Source organism: Bos indicus x Bos taurus, chromosome 13 (assembly GCF_003369695.1).
Source record: "Bos indicus x Bos taurus breed Angus x Brahman F1 hybrid chromosome 13, Bos_hybrid_MaternalHap_v2.0, whole genome shotgun sequence".
NCBI classification, from domain to species: Eukaryota; Metazoa; Chordata; class Mammalia; order Artiodactyla; family Bovidae; genus Bos; species Bos indicus x Bos taurus.
This window is the reverse complement of record NC_040088.1, coordinates 2,319,975-2,347,699: the sequence shown is the minus strand read 5'-3', so window position 1 is coordinate 2,347,699 and position 27,725 is coordinate 2,319,975. Positions and strand designations below refer to the sequence as shown.

General features: G+C 48.8%; 2 protein-coding genes across 2 annotated transcripts; both read right to left on the bottom strand.

Annotated features, from left to right (window-relative positions):
- Nucleotides 1-646: 646 nt before the first annotated feature.
- Nucleotides 647-13,822, bottom strand: ZNF217 (zinc finger protein 217; the record flags this gene model as incomplete). Its single annotated transcript, XM_027558201.1, has 5 exons — nt 647-2,831; nt 4,664-4,795; nt 6,203-7,555; nt 8,434-8,550; nt 12,229-13,822. Coding segments are annotated over 4 exons (3,174 nt in total), but the record flags the coding sequence as incomplete, so codon positions are not given.
- LOC113902855 (translation initiation factor IF-2-like) lies at nt 13,821-24,769 on the bottom strand. The gene is made up of 2 exons (XM_027558200.1): nt 24,365-24,769; nt 13,821-13,995 (listed from the first exon to the last, which is right to left on the bottom strand). The coding sequence occupies exons 1-2, from the start codon at nt 24,767-24,769 to the stop codon at nt 13,855-13,857; spliced, it is 546 nt and encodes a 181-aa protein (XP_027414001.1). The 3' UTR covers nt 13,821-13,854.
- Between the last annotated feature and the right edge of the window lie 2,956 nt (nt 24,770-27,725).

Below are 27,725 nucleotides of genomic sequence, written 5' to 3'. Positions count from 1 at the left end.
TGCCTGGAGAATCCCAGGGACGGGGGAGCCTGGTGGGCTGCAGTCCATGGGGTCACTGAGAATCAGACATGACTGAGCGACTTCACTTTCACTTTTCACTTTCATGCACTGGAGAAGGAAATGGCAACCCACTCCAGTGTTCTTGCCTGGAGAATCCCAGGGACGAGGGAGCCTGGTGGGCTGCCGTCTATGGGATCGCACAGAGTCAGACATGACTGAAGTGACTTAGCAGCAGCAGCAAGTGTGCATGTGGGTGTCTAGGGGGAGGAGGTTAGGACTGAAGTGGATCTGAGTGAGTGGGTCTTGTTTGGATCCTGACTGCAACTTCACAGTCTTTAGAAGGCGTTTCTGACACCGGAAATGCAGCAATGGAGACCAGTTATGAGAAATCCTTGTCCGTTTAGTTAGATGTGATCGGAAAAAGCCCTTATCCGTTACAGATACTTGCTGAAGCATTTGAGGAACGAAATTAAAACATGTTGAAGATTTGCTTTAAAAAGGAAGGAGGGCTGGGGAGTCACAGAGAGCCTGACAAAGTGCTGCTGGCGAGCCCACGGGGATCCAGTCCGTGCATCTCTCTGTCACTGTGTATGTTTACAAACAGTTAACGTCAGAAACCAGGGACACAATGAAGACCAGAGCCCGAGACTGCAAAACACCAAATCTATATTTACATCCACATATAATAACATAACTTCAAGCTGAAATACATCATAAATAAAACAAGTAATGTCTACTGTTTGACAACTTAAGTATCAACAATTAAAATAAATCAAACTGGAATGAAATAAATACATAAACAAAAATCCAACAGATTGTACCTCTAGTATATGTACTGTTGTCTCAAAGGGAAAAAACATACAAAACCAGTAGTATCCCAATAATTAATACTGATGGACAAAAAAAGGAAAAAAACACAACATTCTGGAGTACAAGGGCTGTGGAAAGGAAAACAAAACTGTATTTTTAAGGGTTCAGAAATGTGGTTAAAAAGGAGAAATCTGAAAGGCCCCCAGATTTCAGCATAACATGAATTGACTTGTTTTCAAATAGATTTGGTGATTTTTTTTTTAAATACAGATTTAAATTTCAGCCCTCTATCATCGTGTATATCCCCTTTTAAGATTTATATTTATCGTCACAGCAAGCTTTCTGTAACACTCATTGGATTAGGTAAGGATCAGGTCAATCATCTTTGTCAATGTGTTAATCTTCAAAAATAGGCTATAAAAGTGCAAAACTAGGAAAACAAAACTCTAGATTATGTACATATGGCTCAGCTTGTGAACAGAAAGAAAGGTCAATAGTGTACACTTTCCTGATACAAAGCACTTCATCACGATGCCAGCAGAGTCAGCTCAGAGAGGTCTCCCTTTCCACCTGGGAGTTAAGACTTTTCTATCAAGTCAGCGTCGTGTTGCATAATGAGAGCAAACAAAAAAATCAGGATTCTTTGAGGACGCTACCCTTGTTCTAATGGAGAAGGGCAAGGCAAAAAAAATTAACAGTGCAAATTTATTTCTGAAACAGTTTTCTTAATAAAGTGTGTTGTGGTCACTAAACCTAGGTACTGCTGAAAACAATCAGCCATGGACAGTGGATTAAGGGAACACAAGTGTAATAAAACATTTAGTAAGCCAGCTGGTGGCTAGTCTCTCTTTAAAACCCAACTTGTCATGTACACTGAGAAAATGGTGCTGCCTCCAAACCACCAAAAACGGGAAGACAACCAAGGTCTCAAGACCAGTGACGTCCCCGGAGCACCAGGAGCCTCAGTCGGCACTCCTGCACAATTCGTCTGTCTGTAATTAACCTGAGTGTGTCCACAGTTAACCCAAGCGAAGCGCCAGACACACCAAGCCTACCAGAGGCAAACCTAAACTTTACCCCTCAACTTTCATTTCTTTTAAAAACTGCTTCCAATATATGTAATTCACATGTGTAATTTAGCCTTTGTGTTTTTATATAAATAATTCAGGAAACGCCAGAATTTCCCAACAAAAACGATTCACTGGGTAGAAAACTAAGTCACTCCGCAATTTGGTGTGTTTACTGAGTGTGTGGCTGGCCTAGAGGAAATGCTTCTCTATAGATAAACACACTTCAAAATCCCCCCACCAATCCCCTGAGAAGAGGATTATATGGGTCTGGGTCTTCCTCAGACGACCTACCAAAATTTGCAATAAAAGGGTACCAACTACAGAAAGGCTGATCTTGGTACACGCAGCACATATTCATAAAGGGTCAATGTTTCCGTTAACAATTCCATTAAGACAATAGACTGCGGAAGATTTAACATAATACAAATCATTGAAATTAAAAAAAAAAAACCGTACATTTTAGATGAAAGAGGACAAATAGCAGAAAAGAGCTCAAAGTGATGAGCAACATGAGAGGAAAAGAATACACACAGTATTTAAACAAGCAGGTTTACAACATGTATTTACAAATTTTTTACCTGAGGTGCAAGCGTTATAGACTTTCTCCCCACCCCACCCCCCAACCCAAATGATTTCTTTTCAGCAGCGCTCAAGTATGCAAAAAAAAAAAAAAAAAAACCCTCCATTTGTTATTTGGTCAATTCTAAAAATCGTATTATTCGGGGCAAAATAGAGATGATGTCCAGTCTCCATTTGTGCACAACCCAAATCTTGCAACTGTAGTTTTTATTGCTATTTGGTACAAAAGTTAACAACTTTACAAAACCGTAGTGTTCCTCTGTTATATACACAGTACAATCACAGCTTATTTCAGTAGCTTTCAACATTTGCTTTTTCAAAGGATGAACTAATTTAATTTCATGGAGAGTACACATTTATATCCATCAAGACCTAAGGGGGGAAAAAAAGGTTTAAAACATGATTAGAATAAAACTAAATAGTTTACAAAATTTTTTAAAAGTGTAATAAATACACAGAACTAAAAGGGTCTAGAAATGCAATGGATTCCACTTAAGCTTAAATTTTTAACCAAGTCTCGGGAGTCTGAATAAATAAGCTGCACCATTTAGGAGATGCTCATGTACAATGAACAGTGATTTAATGAAGATGATTTAACCAACAACCAGAATTTACATCAGATACAGGTGTCAAGTCAACTGCCACCTATAGGAAACTCTGGAAATTTATACCTAATGAAAGGAAAATATATGGCACAAGACCATGGGTATTTAAGATAAGACTCAGAATAGAATAACCTCCTCCACGAGAAAGGACAGGGCATAAAACACGGCTAACACTGTTTGGCCAACGTCTATGGAGTTTTACAGCTGAAATTCCCAGCCCTGGGCCAGGCACCACGTTAGCACCGCTCAGGGTGGAAGTTGGGGGCAGAGCTCAGGTGGGCATAAAGGCATGAGCCACAGGGCAGCGGGAACACAGACAGCGAAGGCCCAGCTCCCCGCAAACGTGCTGCAGAATACATGAGCTTAAGCACCAGAACGGGAGGGTGTGGAAAGGACGTTCCAGAGTAGAGAGAAAGGCAAGCAGAGAAGCCCAGAGGCTGCAGGCAGAGGCGGCAGCGGGACACACACGCAGTCCCCACCTGCCGCTCCACAGTGCACACACACCCATGAACCGTGTTTGTGTCGCAAGGCAGAGTGCATCTAATCCCATTTCTGTGATGATGCCAGCCTCATACCACTGGCATCACCTGAGCGGGAGAGAAGGATGCAGACGGACAGGCCCGTGTGCCCCAGGGAAAACCAGGAGAGACTCTGCCCTGGTCCATGGGTCTCTATCTCTGAATCCAGATCTAGCAGGCATTGAGTCAAGAGTCTGCTCCTCGAGGATACGGTAGTGTTTAGCAGAACAAGAGCTGTCTGGGAGGGGATGAAATCTGCCCATGAGCCCGGGACTTTCCAGTCACTTTATTGTTAACTCTCACATAGATGCCATGCCCTCAGCCCAAACTTGGAAGTAACTAAATCAACATGTGCACGACTCCAAGAGCACCACCTGAAGCTTTTGGGTACCCACCACTAGATACATCTGCCGTGTGAACCAGAAAGTCAAAATAAACCTCCCTGCTCTGTCCCGCTCCTGCTCCTACTCTGATGATTTATAAAGGTTTTGAACAAGCACTTAAACTGGAGGGTTGCAGCACAGGCCTTGGATTTTGCAGACCGAGGACCAAAAAGCAGGCAGAGGAAGGTGCTAGGCAAGTTACATAAGCCTCAGTCTCCACATCTGTAAAGTGGGCACAGAGTCTCCTAACTCAGGGATCGGCAAACTTCCTATAACTGGCTAGACAGCTCTCGGCTTCGCAGACCATGAAGTCCCTGTCACAACTACCCACTTCTGCTTTTGCGACCCCAGGCAGCCACAGACCATCTGTAAAGGAAAGAAAGTGGCTGTGTGCCAATAAAACTTTATTAACAAAAACTGATGGCAGGCAGTTGGCCTAAGGCTCTAAGAAGGATTAAACTAGCTCATGATGATAAACAATTCATTCAACCCCTAGCATGAAATAAACCCACAGTTAACTTTGAGGTGCTTTTGCTACTTTACCATGATCATCACCACTGATATCCAGAGACCCTGAGGGCTGTTTTAAAAACACTTCAAAATTCAAGTTAAAAGCAATTTTACTTTGTAATATTATACTGGATACATTAGATGGTTTGTTTTCAATTAGGTAAAATCAATACAGTGTATGTGCTCACCTTTCATTCCCAAAATAGGAAATCAAGTTTTTTTGTCATTTGGTCGATAATGTGCGTTCCCAATAAAATTCTCATAGTTCCTCTTTTGCAGCATGCTGCTAGATAAGTGTTGATAGGATACAGGCCTTTTTCCTGATTGGGGAAAAAAAAAATAAATGGGCATTTAGAATTAAGCTCAACAATTAGCTAAGATGTGTGTGGGTTGTCAGAAGTCAATTTCCAAAATTCCTGATAATGTGACCACAACACATTAGATGCATATGTATTATAGGTACAAGGTAAAATATCTTTAATTGCCAGGAAGACATTTCTTAGCTTAGAATTTTAAGTCACTAAATGGTAAAATTATCTAAGTGCTGCTGCTGCTAAGTCACTTCAGTCGTGTCCAACTCTGTGCGACCCCATAGATGGCAGCCCACCAGGCTCCCCCGTCTCTGGGATTCTCCAGGCAAAAACACTGGAGTGGGTTGCCATTTCCTTCTCCAATGCATGAAAGTGAGAAGGGAAAGGGAAGTCGCTCAGTCGTGTCTGACTCTTCCTGACCCCGTGGACTACAGCCCACCAGGGTCCTCCGTCCATGGGATTTTCCAGGCAAAAGTATTGGAGTGGGGTGCCATCGCCTTCTCCATATCTAAGTGCTAGTAAAAATTAAAAGCCAAAATAGCAACATAAAGATTTTAAGCCTTTGTGTATCATGAACCAAAACTGTGTGGAGGAGGGGAAAAAAAAGACCAATTTACTCGCAACACAAAGTCTTTTCTCTTCAAGTAAAAGACACAGTTATGACTCATGTCCATTTTAAGTGCGGGGGGGGGGGGGGGGGGGGGGGGTACTTCCAATCGTAAGGGTGCAGAAATTATTTTTTCATCAAAATTTTTATAAAAGTCACTGGACTGTGTGAAAGCGACTGTTTTTTAATTAGCTATCCCCCGATCAACTGGCATCAAGCCATCTTTGATACAGAACTATCACCACCCAGAACCTTTCATTTCAAATTAATACAAACAGGGATGTTTAAAATGGATGTGTCCCTTTGGGCACAGAAACCTGCAGAGCTTATAACCAGGGAAGGCACTGAGGTTTCACCAAGTGGGACAGGTCCCCACCCACGCCTGTCTCACCTACTCTCACAGGCTCGGATGTGTGCTAGACACGTCCGAGGCAGCAGGGGCTTTAAAGCCGCCTCCGCGGGGACAAGGACCTTCAAGGTACCTGTGGGCATCGAGGGGGGCAACACGGGGGAGACTGTGCATTAAGATTCACTGAAGGCTGAGCCCCGGCCGAAGGTGGCAGCGCAGTTCCCTAGGTCTGGAGACCGAAGGGACCCAGCAGCCTGGGAGGGGCCCGGCGCGCACGGGTCGGGCAGGCTGAGCGCCCCGCAATGCATGTGGGCTAGCCGTCAAGGACACCTGACTCAGCACTGCGAGGGGGTGCAGCCCCTGGGCCCCGCTGCCTTCAGCCCAGCCCGGGAGAAGCTGGAAAAGGGGCCGCTGCTCCAGGGCCCCCCCCGCCCCTCTAGGGCCCCCCGAGGACGCCCACCTTCCAGCGCAGCGGCGGGCGCGCAGGGTAGCAGCGCGGCGAAGGCGGGCCCGGGCGCGGGGCGCGGGCGCGCGGGGGGCGCGGGCGGCGCGCAGGCGCACTCAGGCGGCAGCAGGGACGCCAGCCCGCGCACCACGCGGTACTGCGGCAGCTCGGGCGGCCGGCGGCACGGCGCACAGGGCGGCTCAGGCGGGACCCGCGGCCGCTTGGGCAGCGGCTCCCCCGGCTCAGCGCCGCCGCGGCCGCACGCGTAGTCCCTGGTGGGCACCCAGGGGCCGTCGCTCCTGGCGGCATCGGCGGGGGGCTGCGGCTCGGGCCGCCGCACCTTCTCCGGGCCCGCCTTGCAGGGCGGTGCTTCGGGCGGCGTGCGGGCGGGCCCGGGCCCCGAAACCCCGAGGCCGGGCGGTGGCAGCGGGCGCAGCGCCTTGAGGTTGCTGGGGGCTAAAGTGCTGTCGGCGCCCGCGGGCGGCGGGGGCGGCGGGGCTCTGCTGGGCCCCGGGGCGCCGGGCGCGGGCCGCTCGGCCGGCGCGGGCTTGGGCTGCGCCGGGGCGGCCGGCCGCGGTTTGGGCCTGAAGGCGCCGGGCAGCGGGGGCACGTCCTTGCCCAGCAGGGCCGGCGGGCAGCCCGTCCGCCGGCTGCGCAGCGCAGCCCTGCCCCGGCAGCTCTTGTGCGCGTCAGGGTGGTACTTGTGCTCCAGCCGCTGGTGCATGGTCAGCACCTCCGGGTAGAAGGTCTTGAAGGTGCAGAACGGGCAGGTGCTGCTGGCGGTCACGCTCCTGCCCAGAGGCGCCCCCGCGCCCCCGTGCGGGGCGAGGGACAGGTTCAGGGGCTTCTCCTGGCAGCCTGCGTCCGCCGCCCGCTTCTCCCGGGGCCCGAGCTGCGCGTGGCGGGCTGCCGTGGCCGCCTCTGTCCTGCACACCAGGGGGCTGGCCTGAGGGTCCGCGGGCGGCCTCTTCTTCAAGGCGTCCAAGTAAGCGGGGCCGGGGGCCTTGCTCAGCTTCTCGGCACCGTCGTCCGCTGCATCCTTGCTGAAATCCTGAGTTTCCCTGTGCACTGGCGCGAGCACGGCGCCGCCCAGGACGCTCTGAGAGGCGGGGGCCATTCCCTTCAGTTGCTTTGCGGGTGGGCTGCCTTTAACATCTTTGGCACCGTCGAAACATCTTTTCAAATTTTTGGTTTGCGCACCGTCGGCGGTTAGCAGTGCATCTTCGGCCTCCGGGGGCCTCCCGTCGCTCTTGGCGTCTGCGGCAGCGTCCGTCTGCTTGTCCCTGTGGTGTCTCTCCAGGTGATACCGCAAGGAGGTCTTCTGCGCTGCAGCATAATCACAGAATTCACATTTGTATGGCTTTTCACCTACAACGAGAAGGGTCACTTTACTACACACGCTCACGGAAAGCATCAACACATGCAGAGAACAGTTCTTCCCTCTTCCCTTCTGGTCTGTGAATCTTCTCATCCAGAAGCTCTCAGGAGTTGTGGCTTTATCACTCTTTCTACCCCAAATATTTGAAAATGTGAACATGTGTCTTCCATTTAAAAACTTAAAAGCACACCTTAAAATGATCTAATTTAATCTTCATAACAGCCCTACACCAGTCAATATTATCCCACCTTTACAGCTAAGAAAATGAGAGCGCAGAAAAGTTAATCTGCCTATGGTCACACAGCCAGTGAGTGGAAGAGAAGCAGGTCCAAGTTCACAGGGCCTCCCAAACCACTGTTACCGCTGCTCCACAACCTCAAGAAAAGGTGACAGAATTCTCCGGGGGTCCAGTGGTTAGGGCTTCAAGCTCTCAGTGCCAAGATCATGCTTTTAATCACCTGCCGCGGGAACTAAGATCCCCCAAGCCAGGCAGAGTGGCCAAAAAGTAATAGTAATAAACATAGGTGTAATAATAGTAATAAACAAAGATGATTAAATATTAATTTCATTCTAAATCATAAAAATTAATAAAGCTGTGACATTTAAAAATATTAGAGACTTTAATAAAATGAGAGTAAGGATGAATCAGACATTAAACAAGAGACCAACTTCACAAGAAAACAGTTGAAGTTACAATAACACTAAAGGAAGCAAAACAACAGCTACAAATCAACAGGCTACACGTATATTCTTAAGATGTCCCATGGATCTAGAAGAGTATCTGGACAACAACAAAAATCAGACACAGAACTACATCACAATCCTCAGAGCTAATACATGCAGTAAACAAATGTAAGGAGTTCCTTACCTGTATGCGTTCTGAGATGAATATTGAGGTAATAATTTGAACGGAAAAACTTTCCACAATAACTACATTCTCTTGAGGATGTAAGATGCTTCATTTTCCCTCCATCATCATTTTTATCTTAAAACAGAAACAAAAATATTCACTTAAGAAGACAGTTCAAGGATGTGAACAGGGCAAGCTGACTTAAAGATTCTTGGTAGAACATTTTTGGAGAATCTAAAATACTTTTTATATTAGGTATTGGCTAAAAACAGCCAACTGCTGCTTTGAGGCTGTGTGCAGCATTAAAGCCTGTGTGCAACAGTTTTGTTTTCTGAGCACAGCAGAGCTCACTGTTGATGACTGCCTTCTTCATGGTTTCGGTCACAAGACCATTTAATAGACTGAAATGAACAGAGAGCTTTCTGCGCTCCCAGGCCTGAGACACACAGAATCTGGCAAACTTGAGCTGGACCTGCACACGGGCTGGAATAACCAGCTTCTTCAGAATAAGTAATTGAGAAAACCCAGCCAACACAAATGCCAACTTCCCAACCACCAGAGGGAAAGATTAACTGGCTTAAGATTAAGCCCGTTACCACTAGAGGGCAGCAGGCACAACTTAATCTTTAAAAGTTTGGCCCTGGGCAAACACCTAGGAAAGTTCGTCAAAATTTAGCAAAGCAGATTTTGGAAAGCAGATCATATTATTTGCGAGTGCTCACACGGGCAACCTTGACGAATCACAATCTGTCCCCAAGGAACAGCGGGTTAGACTTTAAGCCCCTCTGTCCACAATCAGGACAATGGAGCAGACACAGGCCCCCTGAGGCGGGCACAGGCCCTGGTCACGCCCCGGTTTGTCCAGCAGGACCCCGAGCTCAGGGTGAACCTCCTGTCACCGCTGGTCACGTCACACCCACCAGTGTGGCTGCAGCAGAAGACGGGGCATTTGTAAATTCAGCATAACTCATCCTTTTGCCTGGAAACTGGAATTTCCAACGGAAGGGCCTCTGCCTGGCTCTGTCCACATTCCGAAGTCTAGATTTATAGACTTCACTGATTTTAAAAAGAAGCTTATAAGAAACCTTGGTGAGCTCCCAGGTACCATAAAGACGGGAGTCAAGAGAATTCCCCAATGGTCCAGTGGTCAGGACCCCACACTATCATGGCCCAGGGACCAGGTTCAATCCCTGATGGGGGAACTAAAATCCCACAAGCCTTGGGGCATGACTTAAAAACAAGAGAGACAGGACCATATAATTTCTGTCACCCCTGAACTTCCATGAAGACAGCATGATGCTGCTGCTGCTGCTGCTGCTAAGTCACTTTAGTCATGTCCGACTCTGTGTGACCCCATGGACCACAGCCCACCAGGCGCCTCCATCCATGGGATTTTCCAAGCAAGAATACTGGAGTGGGTTGCCATTGCCTTCTCCAGAAGACAGTATAGCCACCTCCAAATACTGGAAGACAGGAGAGACAACCTTTGATCTAAAAAGGTGTCAAGAGGACTTAAAAAATCAACTTACATGAATCACTATTATTAATCCAGTTTATAAAAGTTGAAAACAATAAATCATTTACTTCGCTTTTTGATCGTGAAAGTAAATCTAAAGAAAGCCAGGCTAGAAAAAAAAAAAGAAAGCCAGGCTGGCAGTAGATGACAGTAAGCTAAGTCTAGACCAGAAGGCCCATCACAGTGTGGGTTCAGGGGATCCAACCTCTCACAGAGCGCCCCGCTCTTCCTCTGACACTCACACCCAGCTCGCCAAGACTTCAGCTGAGCTTGCGTGTTACGGCAGTTTACTACTTCCAGCTGTGTCGGGATTTAGGGTGTGTTGCGTCACATCCAGAGTTACGAAATGCCTTTCCTCCAACACAAAGGACGTGAAATGTCCAGTCTACCAGGTTCCTGCTCCTCCAGCTTCACCCATGGTTCTGCTGTGCTGTCCTTTATAAAGGATTTTTTTTAAATAAATAGGCAGCTAAAATCATCCTTGGGAGGTGGAAGATAAGGGTCGATGAACCAATTGTGTAAACAAGGAAATCAGGGCAAAGAAAGGTTAAGCAAGATATAACCAGACCCATCGCAAATCTTGGTGCTCCCAGCTATTACGGGCCATCCTAGCCGTCTGCCAACGGGGCCCAGGTTTTCCACTCGGTCCTGCCCACGCCACCTACGAGCAAATGCGACTGTCCGCTCACAGCTCCTGGGCATCGGGGCAGCTCTCTCACCACAAACGGCACAGCACTGCCACTGTTTCGAAGGAATCACTTAGAAGACTAGAAGGCTATGTTTAAAGTCATTTTTATGATGTCATTAAGACATCTAATGCATTTTCTAGATTTCTAAAACCTGAAGATTATAAGCATGCCAAGTGCTACGTTTCCTGTCTCCAAGGAAACTCAAAACACACTAAATATTTGCTATGAAAACTACCACCCTCACCCCCATCATGTGATCAGGACAGAAACTGGGCACCAGCTTGAGAGAAGACGTATTATCCGGTCACATTCCCCCTGGGTGTCATACAGGGGGCTCTTAAGAGACATCAACACAGCCAACTCACAACACAAGACGCCAGTGTATGTTTAAACCAAGACCATCTCTGTAAAGGATACTGTTTTTCTAAGACTAACTCATGTTCTCATCATTCCCCGGCTGATTTGGCAGGGGTTTATCAGCTGAGCTCCAACAGCAGAATCCTCTAGTCAATAAAAGATTACTAAACGGAGAGAAAAGCTGTGTGAAGAGGGGCACGACCTGAAGCACAGGTGGGACGCTGTGCCCTGGACGGTGCCCCCTGGACCGGAGAGACCCACCAACAGGCCCTCCGCAACGGCCTCCGTTTCCTCTGCTGCTGCTGCTAAGTCACTTCAGTCGTGTCCGACTCTGTGCAACCCCATAGACAGCAGCCCACCAGGCTCCCCCATCCCTGGAATTCTCCAGGCAAGAACACTGGAGTGGGTTGCCATTTCCTTCTCCAATGCATGAAAGTGAAAAGTGAAAGTGAAGTCGCTCAGTCATGTCCGACTCCTAGCGACCCCATGGACTGCAGCCCACCAGCCCCCTCTGTCCATGGGATTTTCCAGGCAAGAGTACTGGAGTGGGGTGCCATCGCCTTCCCCGCCGTTTCCTCTAAGTGCCATCAAAACACTAGAATGGTGACTGAGCAGATTGGATCTTTCAATTAGCTTTGATGTGTTCATTCTCTATACTTTACCAGGTGCTGGAGTGACTGAGTTAACAAGTACCTGCCCCCAGACGCACAGATCGGGGGCCAGGCAGCACCCAGGGGCCTCCCGGTCACACCCTTTCTCATGGACGGTCCCTCCCATCCTGATCTCTGCCCGCAGATACACACGTGGAGTACGTGTGTGCGAGCTGGCTCTTGACAGAAAGGAAGTGTGCTGCCTTTCAGGGAACCCTGCTTTTACAGGCTAGGACTGGGGTGCTGGGATGTAAGTGGAGGCCCCGCCTCTCCCCTTGCAGACATCGGGGGCCGCCCTGGGCCCGGGGGCACGCAGCAGCACCCCAGGCCTCTGCCCCGCTGTGACACAGCACACGAGCCAGGTGAGCTAACGTGGGGCTTCTGTTAGCAAAGTATGACATCACGTCACTCTCAGAGCAAGAAGAAACCGCGACAGGCCTTTTAAGGCCACCCTACTGTTACAGAAAGGAGACGAAGGCCCTGAGAGCTTAGGGACTTTTACAACAGGGTGAGACCAGGAGCCAGCACTCAGACCCGCCCTCAGTGGGCCATGTCCTCCCTGCAGGACCAGGCGGGGGTCGGGGGTCGGGGGGCAGCTCACCCAGGTGCAGCCCGTCCGGGAGCCCGTCCTCGGAACCGTCTTCGGAGCCAGCCTCCCGGTCCAGGGCCCCGCTGTCCTCCAGGGCGGGCGGCAGCTCCGGGGAGCACGTCCTGGGCTGCCTGCCGTCCGCGGCGGCGGGGGGCGAGCCGGCGTCGGGCCTGCGCTCCTTCTTGTGCACGCGCGAGTGCAGCACCAGCTGGTGGTAGGTCCGGAAGGCTTTGCCACACTCGGCGCAGTGCGTCGGCTTGTCCTTACTACTGGCCAACTTGGGGTCCGCGTCCACAGAAGGCACTTCGCCATGGGGGTGTCTGGACTTCTCCTTGTCTTGGGAGAGGCCGGGGCAACCGCTTTTACTTGTCCTGGGCTTTCCAGAACCTTCGGGCTGGCTCTTGCTGCCGCTCCAGATCTCCCCCGGCTCCTCCTTGTCGGAGCATGACTCATCATTGTCGGTGCTGCCCTCCTGGCCCGGCTGCTGCTCCTTCACCTCTCGGCACACAGCCACCTTGCCCTTGGTGGCCAGCTGCCAGGCCTGGTAGGTGGTGAACGGGTCCAGCTGAGGTATCCACTTGGCCGGCTTCTTGGCGATCTCGGCGGGGGACGTGGGTCTCAGATTCAGGAACTGCAGCAGCTCCGCCCCCGGCGACAGCATGCCTTCCTGTGGGGCTTCGATCTGCGGGCCACGGGGCCCGGAAGCAGCTTCTTTGGTGTGCATCTTCCGGTGATCGATGAGACTTTCTTTATTTGGAAACAGAAAGCCGCAGACCATGCATATCTTATACGGCGAGGAGACGCCCTCGGCCGCGGGCTCCTGCACCACCTCGTTGATGGTCGCCGGGCTCTCCAGGCCGGGCTGCAGCCTGCTCTTCGCCCCCGACTTGCCCGTGTGCGTCCGCATGTGATTCTTCAGAAACCAGGGCTCCTTGAACCGCCGGCCGCACATGTGACACCCGTACGTGAACGAGTCCTTGTGTTTCTTCATGTGGATCTCGACGTCGAAAGCCACGCGGAACGTCTGCCCGCACACTTCACAGCTCAGCTCTTCGTTCTCCTTGCAGCTCTTGTCCTTGGGAGGCTCGCTGCGCACCTGGACTTTATCCAGAGGGCTGAGATACTCCGCCTCGACGCGCAGGACGGCAGGCTCACAGAGGGTGGGCCGGTGCTGCAGGAGGACGTGCTTGCTGAGGTCCTCGGAGCGCGTGAAGCTCTGACTGCAGAACATGCAGTCCAGGGGCATGCACCCCTCCATCTGGGTGATGCTCTTCTCCTGCGCCGCTCGGAAGGGGACCGCGGCGGCCCCTTTGATCGTCATGGCGTCATCAAGCTCCATTTGGGTGCCCAGGGAATTGCCGATCACTTCCGGTCCATCCATATACACCAAGAGGGATTGGGTTGGCATGTTTCCTGTCTCCTGAGGATTGTATATAAAATTAGAATCTGCTTGAGGAATCTCTGGAGTTGGAATAAGGCCACTTATAAAAGACTTGTCACTTACACAGCCAGCAGCCCGAGGCTTCAAAACTAGAGCCAATATTTGTTGTAAAAATTCAAAAGAAAGTGTGTATTCCTCTACCGTCGTCTCTTCACAAGTCCAGGAAGCTCAGTCACAACGCCGATCGCTGGGTCTCTCTAGGACCAGGCACAGAGACTGCCCGGTGGTGGATGCAGAGCCGAGCCAGCACAAAGCATGAGTTCTGTCTTCACCGAGTGGCTGATCCAGCTGAGCAAGAAGTCACTTCCAGCAACCTGGAGACAAGGGACTTCCAAAACCTAGAGGAGAAAAAAAAAGGTGAGCTCCGTCGGAAAGGAGAGAAGGCGGGCCGATGACTCACCGGTCTTCCCCACGAAGCGGAGAAGGCCCCCGATTCAGTGGCTTTCCTTTTAGCCAGTATCAGTGTGTACAGAGCATCCTGCTACGCGTGCTCATTAATCAGACCATTAGCGTTTTATCCAATAAACTTATCAAACCACAAGAAGTGCACAGTTAAACTGAAAACCTGGTGCTTCGATGATTTAAATCAAAAATGTCAAGTTTCAGAACAGAAATGATCAAATTCAGCTTAGTATGTTTTAACTGCCACTAAAGCGCATGATGTGTATCCTTACAATCTCTACGAGTCTACAGACTTGTAAAAAAAAAAGAACAACTATGAAAGCATCTGAGGCAAAACTTTAAAAGCCAGAGTTTCACATTTTCTTACAGACAAATACACAAGAAACGCGAATGCTTAAAAGCACACTGGGATTACACATACCCTAATCACCAACATCACTGAAAAACAGGAACCTCTCCTAAAATCCCCACTCAAGAAACCCATTTTGGAACAGCTTCTCATCCTAGCCACGCAGAACCTTAATATATTTTGAACCACTGGACACTGTGCCCCTCATTCCACTGCCCAAACCCGTTTGCTTTTAACAACCTTCTGCCTTCAGTGGGCACCAGGGTAGGACTTCCTTGCCCAGACTACAAATAAGGAAATACAGACACAAAGCTACTCTGTGAATGCACACATTTTAAGTAACATCCTCAACACGGCTGGTTCAACATGGCCTAGGCTTCCATCAGAAAACAGACTTTCTCATTTCTAATTCACGTATGCATTGGCCAGGTGCAAAATGGATGACCTGATTGAACTGCAGGCTCTGAGCTGGAAGCGAATTTTCACACTTGCAGAAGGATTAACCTGTGAAGCCAACACCCTCCACCTTCAAGGTGAGCACAGGAACTGTTTTTACACAGTCCCAGCTACTTTAACTGAAGTCAGTCAAGTCCACCCAAGAAAACACAAAGACACGCAAGCTACTCCCACCAGAGTCAACAGTTCACACACACACACACACACACACACACACACACACACACACACACACACACACACACCTACCTTTCCTTTCCTTCTCTCCACTTCCTCAAAGAGCAGGAGCAGTGGGCTCAGAACAGGAGGAAACATTTCTTCCCCTTCTTCACACCCAGAAAAAGAAAATCCTCCTACTCCCTGTTGTCTTTTAGTTAGGAGTAAACTAGATCTTTAACGTTAAGCTCTTCTACCCAAGCCTGCAGATCAAAGTTTAGGGTAAAGAAAGAATGGACTGAAGTGTTTTATCTTTAGTTTCTTAGCCTTTTGTTGCAGTCACAATGGAGGAGAAACATGCAGACTGGGCTGCCAGCTGCTGGGCAGCACAGAGCACTCCAGAGGCCCGAGTTCCAGTCCTGGCTGAGTTACAGCCTTGAAGCTGTCACCACCACATACCCCACCTTCCTCCGTCTACTCAATGCAGGTGGTTAAATTACAGGACCACTTGCAGAGTTCAAAATATCCATGTCCTGGGGTTAGACACACTTCATGGGTAGACGTAACTCTGTGATCACGCTGATCAAGATGTGAGATGATACTTGGATTTGTTGAGTGATTCTTCAGGTTTCCGTGTAGTCATTTACTCATTCAGCAAATATTTACTGAACGTGAGTGTCCCAGGTAATACTGTAACTGAAGAAAGTCATAGCACACACTCTGGAAAAGCAGCTCTCAAACCCTGACGACACTTTTCACTGGCCGACAGCTGAGTGAGAAGTGAGAGAGGTGACTGCATGAGCAGTACGCACAGCTACAGGAATTCATCTCCATTTGAATAAAGCCTGCCCTTTATTTAAGACCCTTTCTACTTTTTGGGTGCCAAAGTACCCCTCTTATAAAATGAAAAGAGTGGCAATAGGAAAGGGTTTTGGGGTGTTTTTTTTTAATGTCCCAATTTGACAAAAATCAAAGTCCTGCATGTCAGACCTCAACTTTTTTTTTAAATCTGACAATAATCTGACATTTGTCAGCTTTGGGGAACTCCACTTTTCTGTAAATAATCTCTCCCCAAAGACACCAATCCTAAACTCCCAACAACTCTGGATGGAAGACAGCGATGTGGGTGCACTTCCCTCACGGGGTAACGGCATATACTGGAAATTCCTGTCTTCTGACAATTTAGTTTCAACTTTTATCTTTGAAATGTTCAAATATCTGGGTTAAGTAAGTCGTCATCAGCTTCCAACACAAGACCCAAAGGAGTGGTACAGGAGGACGCTGGAAAAAAGTCTTCAGAGAAAGAAGAGCTTCGGTTTTGCCCGAGAGGGTGAACAGGATGGGGCGGGAAGCTGGGGGATGGACGTCCCAGGCCGGGGGTCTTCTGGTGGCAAAACTTCCAGCCAAGGGACAGAGCCTGACAGTCACTAGCTGCGCCCAACTGCCCGCGGCCCAGGGTCACAGCAGTCCTTTCTGTCCTCTCAAAAGGCACCGAGACAGGCCGTGCCTCCAGCCGCCAGGGGCAGACCTCCTGCCTGCTGGCTCACTGCTGCCCCCCAGTGCCCAGAAAGGGCCGCAGGGTCAGCCTCTCAGGAAACGGGCTCAGCAGGACAGGTGTGCAGAAGGACTGTGCCGGTCTCTGGCCACTCACCAACCGTAACGGACTTGACACTAAGATTAACTTGAATGTTCATCAAGCCTTCTACATGGCTGTCTGTGGCTGCCACCTAATGACCATTTCCTACATTGTTAAGAAGATAATAAAAAGCGAATCGTATATAATCGTACCATAAAGTTGACGAGTAGAAGCAAAACTGCATCACTTGGACTTATAACCCCTTTTCTCACTGACCTGCCAAGCCTAAAATGCAAGGCCTCCCGGGGTCATCTCTCACAGCAAACGCCGTCAACTCCTTTCCATTTTACTTACTTATTTACTTTTGCCTAAGTCGTGCGGCGGCAGCACGTGGGACCTCAGCTCCCTGACCAGGGACGGAACCTGGGCCCCCGCCTCAGGAGTGCGGGGTCTTAAGCCCTGGACCCCCAGGAAGTCCCTGCCCTCAACTCTTGACAGACACTCGATGCAGACAAAACGCTTCCTTAAACTATAAACCAGTAACTACCAAGGCTAGACTGCTCACCAAAAATCAGAAATCTTTATATCGAGTGCCCGTGCTCCCAAAGACCTGAATAACAACTTACGAAAAACAGACATTCTAACCTCCCTCCTGCTCATGGTGACAGAGCCCCAGCCCACCTGAGGGAAGTGTGAGCGCACAGACCCCCAGAATCCGACAGTAACCGACGGGGCTGAAGAGACCTGTCTGTCTCAACAAAGAACGGGAGATGGGGTGCAGGGGGAGCCGTCATGAACCAACAGGCTCACTCTAAACGCTAGTTTGCAGAAGAGGTAGCCTTCTGAACACGCTAAGCTGAGCGAAAGGTGCTCAGCAAAAAAGTTTTCCAGTATCTAAATTTTTTTTAACTTTTCCTCAGGTTAAACGACAGCACTCAACTGTCAGCCATTTACTCCTCAGGCACCTGAAGCAACAGGTTATTCAGTATAACTTTCTACTTGGAGAGAAAACTAACCAAGTTATATTGTGATCACTTCAGTAGATACTTTTTTTTAAAATTTACCACAACACAAGCTTTGAAAAGAAAGAACCATACTGCTGTAACCACCTAAAATAAAATGCAAGTCTGGTGTTCTTTAAGCCATTTATTTTTTTAAAAAGCAGATACTCATCTGTGAGTAAAGTTACTATGAATTCTGCCAATGCCTACAGACCTGGAAATTAGCAACTACTACCCACTCTATAACGCTCAATGAGAAGCACATAGTTTGTGCTTACGCACATACTCATAGAAATTACAGGTGAATGCCACCCTGCTGACCAAGTGACTTGGAAATACCGTTCTTTATGTACAGTTGTTCTCAAACCAGTGACCTCAAAGACAGCACACCCCAACTGAACAGGTTATCTGACATGGAAAATCTAGCATGGTGTGCAGCAATCAAGTATTCAAAGTCCTCAAAACCTGTTAAAAACACATAAAAATTCTATTTATAGCCAAGTAATTTGCAGTATTACAGCAAGTCATCCAAGCTACTAAGGTATCTAAATAGATGTTGAAACATTCAGTCTAAACAAACTGCTAGTCTCTGGCCGATTCATTTGTATCCTTTAAACTTCAAAATTATCTCCAAGATCTGGTTAGGAAACTGACAATTTTTCCAGGGTTTTCCTTGTCTATTTGACACACACTATTTTTCCTTAGTCTGACAAGAGAACTCTTCATAGCAACCTACAGTGGTGATAAAACCCACCGACTAAATCCTTCAACACTATTTCAAGGAAATCACCAAGGTCACACCCACTGAGCAGATGGTCAACCTGACTTTCCTAATATAGCTGTGGAAGGATGTTTAAAAGTTAAAGAGAAAGAGTAAAATATTCAGCTTATATTCAACACCACAACCTATTCGAAAGTGAGTGATTATTTAAAGGCAGAGCCTGAGAAGCTGTGACAAGACAGTTTCACTGCTGAAATTCAGTAGGTGCTCAGTTCTGCATGGGAGACCAAGATAGGACAGAAATGTAATCCTGCTAGCGCATTTGCAGCTTATGACGACGGACTCAGCCTGATTCCTCCTAAATCAATTAAGACCAATAAAGGATCTTACTATAAACTCAAAGCACCACGTATTAGCTTTAGTTTCAGTAATATCAACATTAACAGATACTGTGGCCTGTAAACTGGCTTTTAAAAATTCCATCTTGATGTGAAAGAGAACTGTAAGGGAAATTAATTTTTTTATTTTTAATTAAGCAAGAAGCATTGCTATCAGTGAGTTTCTATTATTACCACTTAACCAGTATTACCTTAAGTATTTAGAAAAGATTTTGAAGAGGACTAAAGATAATTTCAACAACAACAAAAAAAGTGTATTTTTAACTATACAGAGAAAATGCTGCACACACAGATAACTGTGTATATAAATATATATATATTTGTATTTCTGTATGTACATGTCTACACACATAAACAAATCACCATAACCATTACACTACCCATTACCCCCTACACACACCTCTTTTTCCACAGAGCCAAGTGATGAGTGTTCTTAATTACACCCAACTTAACCCGACTTCAGATTACACATAAACAAGGGCAATGCCTTTTAAGGCACAAGACCTTTCTTTAGCCACATTTAAATATTCCCCTCCCTATCTGTTGAGTAAATACTAAAGCTGTACGTCTGGCTCTTTCAAATCACCTATTTGCTTTCAAAAAGAAGAAGAAGAAAAGTCTACCTTCAGTTAATATAATCACTGCTCAGTAGACTTACACACTGAACTGAACTTATCCGCCGACCTAAAAACACACAAAAATACTTCTTCTGGTGTAACTGAACAGTTCTGAGGTTATCCTGATTTGTTACAGGCAGGAAATACAGCAAGAAACAAGCGTTTCTCCTAAATGCTGACTGGGGAACAAAACATACCTGGACTCTCCCTCTCCAGCCCATAGACCCGTATGCTAAACTGAGGCTCCCTGACCCTGGCAGCGAGAGAGAGCACGGCCGGCTCTCTGGGAGCCCCCGAGACCCTGGCAGCTGACTGCAGGCCTGCTCTCCTGCAGAAGCAGGGGACCCTGCAGGCCAAAGGCCACAGGATTAAACTCCTTCTCTCGTACACAACTTATTCAGCTGTCTTTTCGGGTTTGGTAATTTTATTTCTCAACTTTATCATAAAATTACCAAACTAGCCCCAGATTTCCAGTAACTCAGTTATGCTGTGACCCTGGGCAGGAAGTAATGAGGCTGTTCAGAACAGCCCGCCAACAACGCTCTAACTTTCTAAGGGGTTCTGATGGGCGTTCCGGTGTAAAGGAGGGGTGCGTTGTGGCACCTGGCCGGCAGGGGTGCCCCTCCGTGTGTTGGGAAGATTTCTGTAAGAATTGAGCTTACTCACCATGAGCTGCAGATTTTAGGAAAGGATGGTTCTCTACCCACCCCCCCACAGCCCTCCCACTTCCTCAAAGTCAGATTTCTATCTGCCCTCACGGCCTCCATTCCAAATCCTCCGCCCTACATACCGCTGCAAATTTGCCTAACTATAGGAAAAAGCTGGAGCAAAGAATCCACATCACCTTCCTCCCCAAAGTCACCATTCCACCAGCATGTCGGAAGGGTTAACTCTGCCCCCTCAAAGTCAGGCTATTCAGCTGTAAGGCTCAAGCTTCCCTCCCCCAAATTTAAGAAATTTCCTGCAGTCTTTGTGCAACTCATCCTTTCTTCCACGTGCATTTAAGCCAGTCAGCACCCCTCCCCCAAAGACCTGGAGAGGAGGCAGCGAATCAGGACCCTTCCACGGTCACCACTTCCATTTACATGCTGTAACCAAACCCTTCACTAGTTAGAATATTTAATATGATTGGGATTCCTTCAATTCCACTTCAGTGGCTGTTCTGTAAATATCTTCCAGGCTGTTTTTTTTCATTTTGTAACACATCTCAGTAATTTGAAAACTACTCAGTGTATTCCACATGAAGTCATTTAACTTAAAGTCTTCTTATATTTATTTTATTCTAGTGGAACAAATACTCATCAGTTGATAACACTGTCTCCTGTGTTTCACTCTTGCTGTGTAATTCTTAGCCTGAAAATACACAGCCATTGTTCAGTTCTTTGACAGCACCTTTCCAATTCATCTATTAAACACACCACTACACAATTAAGCTAAAATAAGAAATTAGAAACGAACAATTTAAAACACAGGCAGTAGTGGCATCTGTGAGCTGGAACAATCTGAATTTTTTTTTTAACCAAATGGAAACAAAGCTTCATGTAGAACATAAAAAAAAAAAAAAAAAGGTCCAATCCTTTACAGTCCTAAGAAAAGGCCTTTTTAAGTAGTAGATTTTAAGCAGTCAAGAGTCATTGAAACTACTCGAAAGTTCTTTCCAACCAATATCATGTCTGGAACAACTGTGAGAAGAGAATATAATTTTACAAAGTGGGAAAACAGCACATCTTTTGGGACCCCCGAGGCTCTAATCAAGCACAGCAGAATTAAGAGTGCTCCAGGGTTGGGCAGGCAACCCTGCTGTGGCAAAAACAGGCCATTTCATCATAAATGTTGTTAAAAGACAGAGAAGTGATTAGCATTTATCTGGAATGAGGAGACAGAGGGACCCTGGCCTTGCCAGGCCATTATATTCCTTAATTATTTCATCACTTTGTAAGTGACTTGATGACTGAGTTCTATTTTCAGATTTCCTCTGAAAAGGACCACTGGAAGGGGCTTTTATTAAAACAGGCCAAAAATGGAGGATTAGGAAGAGAACTCTGACCAGCCTCTGCTTAAACCTTTACTGGCAAAAGCTAACCCTAACCCTCCATCTTCCTCCCTTACCTGGGAGGCGGGGGATCAAGCTGTTATCTAAATCAATTCTTCAGGGTGACCGGGGCAATATTTTCTGCAAGCTTTATCTGAATGGTGTTATCAGTTCCTTTTTTTGATTAAGAAGTGAAAGGGAATAATATGAACCCAAGTACTAAACCTAGGTCTCACAAATTAAAAAAAAAAAAACCAGCAAAGGTCAAACAGCAGTGTTTGATGGTGTTGTGAAGAGAAAAGCACTGAGGTTGGACATGAAAGAAAAAAGTATGTGTCCTTTACCTAGAAAAGCCATGCTCTCCCCCACTTCCTCCTGCAGCACGCAAATGAACGTGCAGTTCTAAAGGAGCAGCCTCCCCCTTCTCACCAAATAATTAAAATTCCAGACAATGAAATTATAAACCCTCTTCTACCAAACAAGCCAAAAAATGGTCAATCTGGCTTGTAACTAACAACCACTGCATTTTTAAATAAGTCACTGCCTCTTGATTTCAATACTTACATAACTGATTCAAAATGGCAGCAATTTGGGGTGGGGGTCGACTTCCACTAAAACACCAGGATTAAACACACACACACACACACACACACACATCACTACAGTCTTTAGAATATGAAACAAAACACTATTTAAAATAAATAGGACTTCTCAGAAAAAGTCAGCTACCATTAAGGACACACCTTAAGAAGTCCTTAGCACACATTAACTAAGCAGGCACAAACTAGGGGTTTGACTGTTATATTTTTCAGACAAAAAGCAATTAGGTTACCACTCTGCTCTTGTCACTAGGGCTCTAAAGGCTTTATGGAAAACCTAGGTCTATTACTCATTCTCAAAGTATTACCAAATTCATTGTTTTAAATCTTATTTGATTTCAATCAATCAAGGCAGTCCATCAGTCCCAGGAGGGGGAAAAAGTACAGTACGGAACATTTTACACGTACTTCTTGACACATACAAAAGAGAAGGTGAAAGGCTTCCTTCCAGACCCCTACCTAGTGGCCAGGCCCGGCGGGCAGCTGCTGTCCCCCTGCCTTTTCTTTTGTTGAGCTTAATCTCATGTCAACTCATTCAACCAACTCAAAAGCGATGAAGACATTAATTGAATCAACCTGAACTAAATCAGACCTAGGGTTCTTAAAACATACAGCTTAATGTTTCCAAACGATCTAGAAAACTAGGAAACCAGCTAGCTTGCACGGGGCTCAGTAACACAGGCCCCCAGACCTGCCAAAGGATCACTGGACCCGCCATGTCTTCAATACACGTTAAGGAATGTTCAAACTCAACACTCCAAGGCCTATAGGCTGATCCAGAAAGATAAATTGAGGCTCAAGGAATTTCAAAGGGGAACCAGCGCACCAAAGCCTCACACTCTGAAGTGACTATTCTTTTCTTGGAAAACACAACAAAAAGAGAAGAAAAGTTTACACTGCTCCAAGTGTGAACAGACTACTTGGGGGCCCAGAAGTGGCCAGTGATGGCCTTTTCCTGCTCCTGTTAATAAGCCTTGCTCGAAAACTTCCCCTCCCCAGCCCCGGCCCACCCCACCCCCACCCACCCGCCCAAGAATGCGGCTTCCCGTCCTCGGTGGCCCTACCCTGAATCCTAAAACGTGGGTTTCAACCCCGGACCTGGACATCTATCCCGACCCCGGGGCGCCGGTCCCGGCCTGTGCACCCCGCAGGCCAGGTCTGGCCCCCTCCGAGCAAGACCGCCCGGGCCGCCCCAAATCCAGCAGCCTCCCGGAGACCCCAGCAGCGCCCTCCCCTCTGGCCCCCTGCCCACCCCCTGGGGCTCGCCTTTTGGGGCCAAATCAAGAGTGAAGAGGGCTCTACATCTGAAACTGAGCGGTTTCGCCACTCAGCGCCTCCTGGCAGAAACTTCCCTTTTAAAAAAAAGAAAGAAACACTTTTAGGCTAACATTTCAATCCCTCCTGCCCTTTAGAGTTCCTACTTCTGCTTCCAGCTGGCTTTTCGCGTCCCACTAGAATTGAGTGATACAATCTTATAACGTTTAAGGGTTACTTTTTTTAAGCTGCTTTTTTTTTAATCTCTTAAAATTAAAAGGGAAAAAAAAAAAAAAACCGTATCACACACATCCAGGAAACGCGGCCCGGTGCACCGCCTGCTCTGGGATGGGCAAAAGCCGGGACTCCCGGAGACGGGTCTGGGGGCCCCCGGGGGCTGGCCGGGGTGCGCGCCCGGGTCTGCGGCGCGGCCAAGCCCCTCCCTCGGCCCGGTAGACGCGCCCTCCGCCGGCCCGTGCGCTCGGTCCCGGCCATTGTCTGCGGGGGACGCCTGTTAGGACGCACTGTTTTGCCCGTTCCCAACTTGCGCCGGCCCCTCCCGGGCCATCGCCGGGGACCCCGCGCCGGCCCGCCTCCCCCCGCCCGCCCGCCCGCCCGCCCCCCACGGCCAGGCCAGCCACCGTGGGGACCCGCCGGGCGGAGCCACCCAACTTTTCAGAGGAGCCCCCGCCCAGCCCCCCGCAGGGCCCCGGGCTCGCCCGCGACCCCGGCCGTGCTGAGGTCCCCCGGAGTGAGCGCGACGTCCACACCGCCGGTGCACACCCGGGGCTCCCCGGCACCGCGCCGGTGGGATCGCGCGCAGCCGGGCGGGGAGGGGGCGCCCGAGAGGGGCGGGGTGGAAGGCAGGGGTAGGGGGCGGGCTCGGGGGCGCGGCGCCCCTCTACCTGCGGCGGCCGGGGTCCGCGGGAGCAGGGGCGGGGAGGCCGGGGCGGGGGCCACGGCGAGCCCCCCCTCGGCCTTTTGTGCCGGTACCTCCGGGCCCCGCGCCCGCACGGGGCCCCTCGCCGGGCCAGAGCCCGCGGGCGAGACCGCCTGGGGACCCCGCACCGGGGAGCCCCCCCCACCGAAGGCGGCGGCCCCCACCCCAGCCCACCCCCGCCCGGAGAATTTGGGGGCCGGGCTCACCTCGGGCGCGGGGCTAAGGTGAGCGGGGCGGGGGTGCTCACGGGGGGCCGAGGCACGGGCGCCCCCTACTCGTCCGCGCGGGGACAGTGCAGGCGCGGGGGTCCCCAGGGCCGCAGGGCCGCGGCGCGTCCGGCGCACGGGGACTGTTGGGTCAGAAAGTGCTCGCGGAGCAGCTGTTGCGCCCGCCCTCGGCCCCGCGGCTCCGCTACGCCCCGCCCCGCCCCGCCGGCCGCCGGTCCCGCCCACCGCCGGTCCCGCCCACAAGCCCGCCCCCGGGCCACGTGACGCGCGCGGCGCGCCCCCGCCCCGCCCCCCGGACGTGGGCGCGGGCGCGCGCCCGCGGACCCCGCGCCGCCGGCGCACGCGCGCGCCCTTGCCCGCCCCGCCCCCCTCCGCTCCCGCCATCCGGCCTCACGCGGCCCGCGCGCCGGCGGTTCAGTGACAGGTACGCGGGGCGGGGGCCGCTAGGGCCGCGCGCAGGCGCAGTGCCGCCGCCCCGCCCCCGCAAGGTGTGCCCGGACGCCGGGTCAGCGGCGCTGCCCCCGGCCAGGACGGGCCTTGACGCCCATCGGGGGGGGTCAGGAGGCAGCTGTGCACGTTTTGTTCAGGTTTTCCTCAGGCATGAGAAAGGTCCATGAGATGAGATGATTAAATGTCTCTCAAATGTGCATCTGCACACAACTTTCTTTTAACTGTCACTGTTTTTCTGAAAGGGCTGAGCTTGCGCTGGTCCAACTTGAAATTTCTAAACTTGGCCTAGGTTCCAAGAATCATCTTGGCTTTGATAGAAATCCACATGGGTGAAATCAGACTTAAAGCTGGCGACCAAAAGCAAAATAAGCCTTCTCCCTCCCCTTAACTGAAAGCGTTTCCCAACTATTCTTTTTGTTCACACACACGCACAAAGGTTATGATTCCGAAGGCCAGGGATATTCCCCCCCAGTTTACGTAAATCCCAAGGAGGAACCACAGAAGCAGTAATCACATTCACCAAGTTCTCTGCCTCAAGATGCAAACGAATGCAAAAGTAAAAGCTATGCAAGTCCCCACAAACGAATAGCTAAGTGTGTTTTTTTATTGGCCTTCAATGTATCCAAAATGGAAAAACTTAAAACGTATCAAGAAAGGCCCTTCAAGTATATATTTAATAAGTCAGTACCCCAAAAAGCCCTACCTAAATGCTCCGCTGGTGAGCAGTGCAATCCTTAATAAAATAGGAAATGGAATTTGAGAGACAGTTTCTTAGCAAAGGGGACAAATTTGCCCAAGTGTGATGTTTTGCTGTCATTTTATATATAACTACTAACCCCACATATGGTCTGGTTAGTCTTTTTTTAAAAGGAAGTGAACCAATTACTTTCTCATTCTTAGTTAATTAGCAGTGCCAGAAGTAGTCTTAAGCCAGAACTTTTTTTCGCTCAAGTACACTGATATTGATCACTTCATCACTTCCAGTACTAGAGTTCCTTTTCTCAGGAAAGATGAATATCATTCTTAAAAAATTTTTTGAAGTCTTGATAGTCACGTCCCAAAACACAGTCCAAAGACACACTCTTCCTAAACCAGAACCTTCATTTAACTTATCAAAACAAATGACTCTGGGCAGAACTACAAAACAAAGAAACAATGAGCAAGTGAAACCAAATTGAGTCCTCACCGAAGTGTAGCCTCACTCTACATGTTAATGGATAACCTTTGAACTCCGAAACCTTGAATGCTGTAAACACAATAGCACTGAGAGTTAAAACTCCTAGTGTCAAATGCAGCAAAAAGAAAAGTCCAAACTTTTCAGGAGGAATAGGGAAACGATCAAAATGTTGGACAAATCATCGTTTCACGAAGAACAATGAGGCTCTCGGCTCTCAGACCTTGTTGCTACTGAATTATTTTCTGAGCAAAAAAAAAAAATGGTGCTTTTTCCTATTCCCTCACAGAGCTGCTACTTTGTGAGCCTAATAGCATCATATGGTTTGTTAGTTACTGGTTTGTTAGTTACATCATATGGTTGTTACTCTCCCCTCCCCACACTCCGGCCTGGCCAAAACAACAACAAAAAACCTTATTATGCTGTGGCTTTTAAATTGAAAGATAATTGTATTAACTAAACTGTCCGCTAAGAGTTTTATAGGCGATCCTTATGTTTGAGCAAAGAATTACAAAGAACCTTGTTCCTGGAGACGTGCCAACAAAACTGGGAAGTCGTTGCAAAATTCTGCCAGTGTCTGAGAGCTGGGTTGCAAACACGTACTGTGTTTTTAAATGGACAACAGAGTGAGCTGAATGCGCTGTAAGGGCGTCTCGTGAGCCACATTCGTCCCTTATAGAAGGCGGAGACCCACACTTCAGATTTCCTTGGAAAGCATGTATGGTTAAAACAATTAAGAATGAAAACTCCAGAAGCAACAGGAGGACACTGGGAACACTCGGTTTTGTAGTAAAGCTAAGAACTCATTATTATCTTATGAAATGAAAATCGAAAATCGAGCGTTGGGCTCCATATACTTAGCTCCGCCCACGCGTAATCCTGTTTTGCCATCACCACCCCCCAGCTAGACTCTCTCTAAACGAGTCAGGTGCTGCAGAGACGCAGGCGACACAAACAATGGAGCCAGAAATGTCCCTTCCAATGTGAGCTGATGCTCCTGCTCACGCGTTATTCGGGGAGAGAGGGAAGACCCCACTTCACCCCTTCTTAATGCCACACACATCAGCTACACCTCCTTTTTCACAATTATCCAAGCAGACCAGCCCTCCTTAAGATCTATTTCCCAATGTATGCTTATAAAATCGCACCATTATCTCTGATCTAATCCTCGTGATAGGAGCCCTCTGCCTTTAGCTAACTTCTGATTTTCTCTCCAGCTCCTCCTGCCTGCCACCGCATTCTCAGCTTTCTAACAAAACCAAACCAAACCCCTTCTGATTTGCTATGTTTACCATCCACTGGAATCACCATTTGAGCTAGCCTTGATGAGAAGAAGAGAATGCCAGCACTATCTTACTCTCGCAAGCATTTGTTTTACTGTGAAACTATTACAGAGAAGCGATTTGGAAACTGTATGTGAATCCAGGGGCTGAAACGGTGCCAAGACAGACTTAAAAGAATTCAGTGTTCAGAGCAGGAAAACCTGAAAAACTGCAATGAGGAGTTAGCAGGAAAAGAAAATGAAAAACTTAGGCAAACCCTTGCCAGCTCTGCAAACTACAAGGGACATTTGAGAAGGAAGCCGGGGCAGCTCTTTCAACAAGACTGAAGCCCTAAAGGAAGCAGGGATCACCAACCACTCCAGGGAACACGAAACTTCTCTTTTCTATGAAGTTTCTTGATCCCCTGAAGTCATCTCACAATTCTAAATGCCGT

Excerpts from the sequence above, each read along its gene's own strand:
- LOC113902855 (XM_027558200.1), bottom strand. The coding sequence starts at position 24,769 with ATGGCGGGAGCGGAGGGGGGCGGGGCGGGCAAGGGCGCGCGCGTGCGC. Across the intron at positions 13,996-24,364 it reads ACCTTAGCCCCGCGCCCGAG|GTTTTGGAAGTCCCTTGTCT; the intron begins GTGAGCCCGGCC and ends TTTCTCCTCTAG.